The sequence below is a fragment of the Notothenia rossii genome, assembly GCF_949606895.1.
Source record: "Notothenia rossii genome assembly, chromosome: 4".
Taxonomy (NCBI): domain Eukaryota; kingdom Metazoa; phylum Chordata; class Actinopteri; order Perciformes; family Nototheniidae; genus Notothenia; species Notothenia rossii.
In genome coordinates, this window is record NC_136902.1 from 8,800,143 (window position 1) to 8,808,330 (window position 8,188).

General features: G+C 41.4%; 1 protein-coding gene across 1 annotated transcript in view; it reads left to right on the forward strand.

The window, feature by feature from the left end:
- The window catches only part of LOC307038087 (homeodomain-interacting protein kinase 1-like), a 15,026-nt gene extending 7,402 nt beyond the window's left edge, over positions 1-7,624 (forward strand). The window contains 8 exon segments of the mRNA XM_079679383.1: positions 931-1,102; positions 1,553-1,671; positions 2,886-3,028; positions 3,181-3,297; positions 4,021-4,173; positions 4,283-4,485; positions 5,359-5,489; positions 5,948-7,624. Of these exon segments, the coding sequence (XP_079535509.1) occupies positions 931-1,102; positions 1,553-1,671; positions 2,886-3,028; positions 3,181-3,297; positions 4,021-4,173; positions 4,283-4,485; positions 5,359-5,489; positions 5,948-6,325 (1,416 nt within the window). The 3' untranslated portion in view covers positions 6,326-7,624.
- The last annotated feature ends 564 nt before the right edge of the window (positions 7,625-8,188 follow it).

Below are 8,188 nucleotides of genomic sequence, written 5' to 3' on the forward strand. Positions count from 1 at the left end.
TTTTTTAGTAAGTAGTCAAACCATTGTTGAACCTGACTGAAGAGTAAAACCTGTTAGATAAGTTAGGGATAATGTGCAGCGAGGCGGTCATTATGGGTAAAAGAACGCCCGACAGGCGGATCAGGATCCCGACACGAAGCATGCAGTTTGCTTTTCAGCCAAACTGTATACAGTTCAATCGACCGGACTTCTTTGTGCAGATGTGAGCGTCCTTAACAACGGTCAATAAATCCTTGACAGCGGTCTGTCTGTTCTGGATTAACAACGTGTCACATGTTCTGAATTGACCAATCAGAATCGAGTATTCAACTAAACCATGTAATAAACTAGAATATTGTGCAATTCATCTGGAGTTATATTTTTTGCAATGGAGGATTTTGTTGTTGTTGTGAGAGGTAGGTAGAAGGTCCTCTTCATTGTTGCAGTTTTTTTGAGAAAACATGAATTATTAAACAGTCAATTTATTTTAAACATACACTTGAATTTCTATTTTCAATTCAGGAAATGTACAAAAATGTTACTTAATCACTAACTTTTATTTTAAATACCAGTTACATTTGTTTAAATGTATTGAACGAAGAAGCATATGTTATTCCTAAACTGCAGCATTTGTAATTGCATAGAAGTGAACTTGGTTGACCATTATGGTATTTAAAGTGCATGTAAATGAGTCTGTAGATTTATGTGCAAGAGGATGTAGAACAGGTGGGATGTATTTCATTCTGCATACATTTCCTTAAGCAAATTGTCCCTTTGCATATTCTGTATGTATGGGTGTGTTCTGACTTGTATATGTAAAAGTGCCTTGAGGCGTCGAACAGGCTGGAAAAGCGCTGTATAAATGCCGTCCATGTACCGTAGACGTTCTTGCTGAACTGGACTCGTATTTCCCGGCATTGATCTGAATGTCTCTGCTCGTTGTGTCCCCAGATGTCCTCTGCAGGAGCCCAGTCTCTGTCCCTCAGCAGTAACGTCCCGTTGCTCAACTACCAGCCCGGCCTCTACCAGCAGGCCACCATCAACATCCCCCGCCCCCCCCAGCTCTGCACCCAGACCGAGCCCTTCCAGCAGACCCTCATCGTCTGCCCCCCCACCATCCAGGGTGAGAGGGCCACATGTTAGTGTCATGTTGCGTCAATAACAATAAACATCATTTCATAGTCACCTAGAAAATGTTGAAATAACTACATTTGTATATTTCCCAAACGTTTAAAATACATTGAAACTTTTAGATCGAGGCATCATTATTTTATTTTTGCTGCTGCCGTTTATTAAATCAAATAACTTTCATATCTCACATTGCATTTTGATTTAGATTGTTTACCTTATTCTTTTTTGTTTTTCTAGTCCTGTGTTCTCTCTTTACTGTTTTTTAATTGTACTCTAATGACATTTTATAAAGTGTTTCTATGTCTTAATGCTTTAAATGTAGCCTTGCCTGTGTATATGTTATGCAACTTGCTACATTATCCCTATATTTCCTAGCCTCTATATTTATAATTATATATTCATTGAATTAACCAATACCACCTGCTTCTTGTTCTCCCTCCAGGTCTCCAGACCTCCAGTAAGCCCTCTGGTTTTCCAGTGAGGATGGACAGCTCCGTCCCCTTAGGTCCTCAGAACCAGAACTCCCAGTCTCTGCACATCCAGCCCGGCATGCTGGCTCAGGTGGGACACACTCTTCTTCCAGTATCCATAAGCACCAGCAGGAGCAGGGATGACATTTAACTGAGTACATGTACCCAAGTAAAAGTGTAAGGTACCTGTACTTGAGTATTTCCATGTTATGTTACTGTTAACTTCAACACCTTTCTGAAGGAAATGTATTTTCAACTCTCCACTCTCTTCACAAATCAAAACCCCCACTAATGATTTAGAATATCTGTATTCTTGTATGCAAAGAATCTCATCAGGTTTCAGCAGAATATGCAGCAGGTCTGTATCCACCATGTCTAAACACCCCCCCCACTGCTCCCCCCAGGCCTCACTCGACCCCCTGCTGGTGGGCAGTCTGTACGCCTCTCTGGCTGAGTTGCCGTCTTTAGGCTGCAGATGTGCGAGTTTTGCCGGCTTACTGGATCACAATGCCTCCATGCTGGTGAAGCACCATCATCACGACTGGATAACATCTCTTATTTCTTCCTGTTCTCTCCTAATGTATGTCTAGACTGCAGCTGGACGATGGACGCATGCGTGCAATGTGATTTAATGCTTTTGCTTTCTGCTTCAGGTGGTAGAAGCATAAAACTCTACTTTCAGAGTTGGTATTAGGCTTTCTCAGTTATAAACAAATAAACGTGTTTCCAAAAATGGTATACTATTCCTTTAAAAGATTCCTTTCATCACTGTCACATCTAGCGAAAGATGTTTTTAAAACTGCAATGTAAAAAAAATACTGTTGCGTTTTAATGTTCTAGAAGCTTTCTCTATTTTTGTTTTGTTTTTCAAAAAGGCTGAAATTATTCCAAAGAGTCAACTCACTTTCTTCCTCTCCTCGTCCCAGACTAACACATCCTTTAACTTTCAGGGGGGGCTCTGTTCTTCCTGGACCTTATCTTTACGGCTTTGCATGCTTGCATAAGAACCTGAACCTGAATTTTCTTTATTTCCTAAAGTTTCAATCCTGAACTTTAGGGTTCTTGTAATATTTCCGTGTGTGTGTGTGTGTGTGTGTGTGTGTGTGTGTGTGTGTGTGTGTGTGTGTGTGTGTGTGTGTGTGTGTGTGTGTGTGTGTGTGTGTGTGTGTGTGTGTGTGTGTGTGTGTGTGTGTGTGTGTGTGTGTGTGTGTGTGTGTGTGTGTGTGTGTGTGTGTGTGTGTGTGTGTGTGTGTGTGTGTGTGTGTGTGCATGCATGCATGCATGTACATGTATGTACATGTACAGCAGGGCTGGCCAGCTGGCACTCAGCAGATCCTCATCCCCTCCACCTGGCAGCAGATGCCCGGCATGGCCCTCCATAACCTGGGGCAGAACGTGTTGCCGGACCCCCCCATGGCCTCCGACAGTCAACAAGGCTCTGGCTGGAGGTGAGTTTAATCCCATAGGACTTCATTCTGCATGTTAAAACACACCTTCTGGTCATTGTATTATTACAACTTAAAAGAAAATGTATCTCTGTTCGGTCAGTCAGTCATAGCTGCAGTTTCAAATAAATAACGTGTGTCCGTCCTTCTCTCAGGGGTCGTCATGGCAGCCAGTTCGATGGCGTGGGTCACACTGCCTCCCAAAGCCATGCTGCCTCCAGACCCCAACAGGGCAAGAGGGCCAAGGCTCGACACGTAGAGAACAGAGCCAGGTATCCTGTCAAACTGCCTTACATCCACATCATCTGCACGGGGGGGGGGGGGGGGGGGGCGTCCATAAATTGTAGTGGTGGTGGTCTGTTACCTGGCTTCATATCTACTTGTTCAATGGGCTGCAGTGATATCCATTAAACTTTTATCCTGCAGTCAGCAAATTGTGAAGAATTGAAGTTTCCAATAGTAATACCAAAACCAACAGTTAACTGATACAACTAACTACTTCTAACAATTGTGTCCGTGTACCAAAGCCATATATTTAACATTCCTCGGAGACATACTGTAGAGCTCCATTGTCGTTCAAAAACCACTTTGTTGATCTGGGTGAAATGTTATTTCACTACCATGAGCACACAAAGGGTAGTTTATTTAGAAATAACGCCACGTACACTATACTGATGCCCCAAGTACTTACTAGATTAATCTGCCTCTGAAAATAGTCCCAAAAAGTCTCTTTTTACTCGTGTTTGAGTATTTATATATATTTATAACAATGGTAATATAACAGTAGTTTGAAGCAACACAAATAGGTGGCAGGTCACCTAAGATAAATATCTGGAATAAAACAGTGAGCATCTTAATAATAATAATAATACATTTATTTGTATAGCACACTTCAAAAAACAACGTCATCTCAAGGTGCTTCACAAAAAAAAAATTGAGATGAGAAAAAAGTTATCTACGAAACATATTTATTAAAAAAGCCCTCTTCCCTGCAGGCCTGTGTCGTCGGCCACTGTGCTCCAGAACCCTCCTGCTGGTGATCAGTCTCAGCCAATCATCATCTCCGACACCCCCAGCCCCGCCGTCAGCATCATCACCATCCACAGCGACTCGGAGGACGAGGACGACAGGAAGTTCCCCGCTGGCTGGTGAGCTCACTTCCTGTCTCTGAGAGGTTTTTAATTAGCTGAAATTGTTTTGTTTTTTTATCTGACCATTAAAGTATAATCGTATTATCGTTATCTCTCTATCCTGCAGCTCTGGAACGAGCCAGCGGACCAACGTGATCAGCTGCGTGACGGTGCATGACTCGGACTCCTCCACCAGCAGCCCTCTGAGTACCAAGACCCCCCCTCTGAGCACAAAGACCCCCCCTCTGAGCACCAAGACACCCCCGCAGCCCGCCCAGCCTCTGGCCGTCATCGTGCCGTCTGTGAAGAGCCAGCCGGGGGAGAGCTCGGGTCAGTAATCAGCAGCGAATATTCGGCCGGCGCGGGGGGGGTGCGTAGTAATCAGCAGCGAACCGCTTCAACACGTGTATTTCGGTTTATTCACGGCATTCATTTTGTTATTCTACAGTATTTTTGTTTTATAGTTATTTGTTAATGTAACCCAATTTGTGTTCTTTGAAATTGAAAAGGATATCGCATTGTGTTTGTTACTTTCGTTGCAGTTGTATATGTCTTAAGTGTAATTTGGCTTGGCTTCCTATTTTGTATGGACATGCTTTTATTTTGAAGGAGAGGTAGCGCTGTTGACAGGAAGTTGTTGTTGCTATGGAAACAACGTGACGGAGATTAATGGAGAAAAGTAATATCTACATATAAAGACGGAGAAAGTAAAGGATAACGTTTATGGTTAAGTGTTAGCACCCCCCGAAGAGGCACAAGCTCTTACGTTGATATTGGAGTTTTCAATCAATTCAATTTGGCGGTTGCAGTGCTGTATTTCTCCAGTAACCTAGAGCATTTTTATTTCGAGATTTATTTGAGTGAGATTAGGAGGTCCTTTAATTTGGTGCCTTTTTGTGGAGAAGATGTAATTTGTTAGTCGTTAATTTCATCACTGTCACATCTAGTGAAAGAATTTTGGAAAATAATTTTACTTTACGCAGAATTTGCTATTTTTCGTTTTTTTAATACAGTATATCTATTCATTCTTATTTTATTTAACCAGGTTTTATTGCATTAAGTGGCCTCAATGGATCAATTTAAGGTGCATTAATGCTCAGCTCAATTAACAAGTTAGACTGATCCTCTTTACCTGAAGCACATGTAAGCTAATCCTTTGTTCGAACTCACAGTATTTTTTTGTTTTGGTTTTTCCACTCATAGATCAAGCTACAAGTGGCTCTGGAAAATCCAAGAAAGCGTCGACTCAGCAGTCGAGTCGGACCGGAGACTCCAACACTGACCGCCATCAACGAAACACATCCAGCAGATCTCAGCCTCTCAACCTCAGTCAGGTAACTGCTTTTATGTATTCATTTGACAGGGACATCACTCAAGCACTTCAGTTCGGTAAAGTTGAAAGAATAGTTCAACAGCTTTTCACAGTTATGCACATGTCGGCTGGATTTAGGACTGACTAACCAACAGAAATGAACATTATAAAATGAAATGCTCTGAGAAACTTCCAAATGCTTTCAGCCTTCTTGCAGTCCCTGAAGTACATCACACCAGTAGCTTTGTGACTTGAAGTGGGAGTATTTCTGACCCTTTTTTTTATGTATTTGTTTGTTTATTCCACACATGGCAGTTATTTTAAAACAAAACATGTACACTTTACAAAACATGTACACTTATTCTGTTTTTTTTTATAGCGCATGCTGGAAAGAAGCAGGGAGAAGAAAATCTTATTTTACCTGCCCCTTCTTAAAAACAAAAAAAAACAGAACACCAAACCCTATCTCTGTGGTTTCAGGTACAGCAGTCTGTGATGTCATCTTCCCTCGACCCAACAGGAAGCAGTATCATCCTGAGGAGGCAGCCCACCTACCCTCCTCCCGTCTCCTCCCACTCGTCCTTCCTGCTCCACGAGAACCCCCTCTTCAGCTCCGCCCCCAACCTGTACGCCTACCCTGCCTCCGCCGCCCTGGCCTCCGTCTCGCAGGCTGTGGACCAGATGCAGGGGGGCCGGGTCGGGGGGGCCTTCTCCTCCCTGGCGCTGCTGCAGAAGACCGGCAGCCTGGGGGTCTCTCCGGCACAGTACGGTAACCAAAGCCTCCAGCAGGGGGTGCCGCCTTTTCACCACGCCAGTGCTACTTACCAGAGAAAACTCAACCAGTTCCCCTACCTGTAAACACCAAATGACCGAGACTAGAGACGAGCACAAGCTCATCACAAGCGGCTTATTTTACATTTTCTGTCTTTTTTTTTTAACGCATCGTATTATCTTAAAATGTGTTAAAACTTTGTTAAACATTTAATTTATTTATATTTTAATCATGGTCTGTTTTAAAATCTTTTCCAACATTTTTCGTGTTTTTGTGTTGCATACATACAGCCAGTTAACAGTTACAGTGCAGTCTGCAAGTATGTACTTATTTACAGATGTATTATTGTGTTGGCTCTGCACTCCAATACATTAGATTTTACAATGAAACAATAAGTATAAGCTTAAAGTGCTGACGTCTGGCTTTAATTTAAGGTTGTTTACACGCAGACCAGATGAAGCAAGTAGGAATTGTAGCACTTTTTTGTACAAAGTCCCTAAATGTTAAGGGACTAATCATACAGCTGCACTTCTACTATTCCTGATAGTTTGCTAACATGTTGAGCCCCATTTTTTTACTTTATTTGAGAGAGAAGTGTTGAGGAGCAACTGGAACTTGACTACTTGCTGTGCTGTCCAAAAATGTTATTATTATTTTGTATCTCGATTGTAATCTATATGAAGTCACAAACCCAATCGCCTTACCTGTTTAATCCATTTATTGATTGTTTTTTTACTTTAATGTCAGCAGATTGTGATACGTTAGGCGTTTTAAAGTTTCATTTATGAACGTGTGTGTGTGTTTTATCTGTATCTGGATGAAGTAAGCTGTGTCTGATAATGTTCTTCAAATGTTTTCCATGTTAATTATGTTTTAGTGCTGGCTATATACTTGATTATCTATATGTGTAGGACATAACATTATATAGGGTGTGGTATTACAGTAAGAGGGGATTGTCGTGTTTTTTTTACAGTTTTAAATGTATTCTTACGGTTGCATGGCTCTGACATGGAGTAGCGTTCAGGAGAGGTGCGTACAAACTGCATCTGCATTGATTTTCATCGTCGCTTGCAGACAAATATACATGTCATATTTAATTTGTGGGACAAACACATTAAGGATATTGGTCAATTGTTAAACCTGTGTCTTGTGAAGTGATGTCTGTGATATTAAAATGTGTGCATCAAAATCTGATTGGGCATCACACTATCACATCAAAGCTAATGATGATATATAAAAATACAAATGTATGTTCAATGTGTAACTGCTTATAAACAAATCATTGGTTTGGTGAAATGGTGGCTTTTGCTGTGTTGTGAAGTGCTACGTTACATAAAACACTCAATGGACCTTAACCCGTATATACGCAATAAAATATTCTCAAAACAGAACTTGAGACTCATTGATGATTAAACTGAACGGAACGGATTGTTTTCAAATTACACAAACTCATATACTGTACATCCTAATGAAATACAGAATCCAACAGAGAATAATAGTCTTATCCTACACTTGCATCACTACGGAAGAGGATTAGGGCCACGTGACATTTTCATTTGAGTTCTGACCGAAAGTGTATTTGTTTTTTAGATCTGAGAAAATAAGTAAAAAGCTAAGAAAACAAAAGTCAGAGTAATAATTTTTTTAAAAAGTCAGAATTTAACAAAAAAAAGTCTGAATTCGAAAATAAGTCAGAATTTTAAAAAAAGTATTAAAGGTCCCATGTCATGCTTTTCCGGTTATTACCCGTCCCCTTGTGTGTTATGAAGGTTTGGCAGGGAAAGGGAAACGGGGTTCAGGGGGAGTGGCTGTACCCGTAGCATAGAAAAGGGGGAAGTGACGTCTGACTCAGAGGTCGCGCGGCTCTGGAGAAGAACGTGTTGCCCACATTCTGTTACTGAGTTTAGGCTAGTTAGCTAGCAGGTTTATTGTTTTGGGTGCAGTCACTT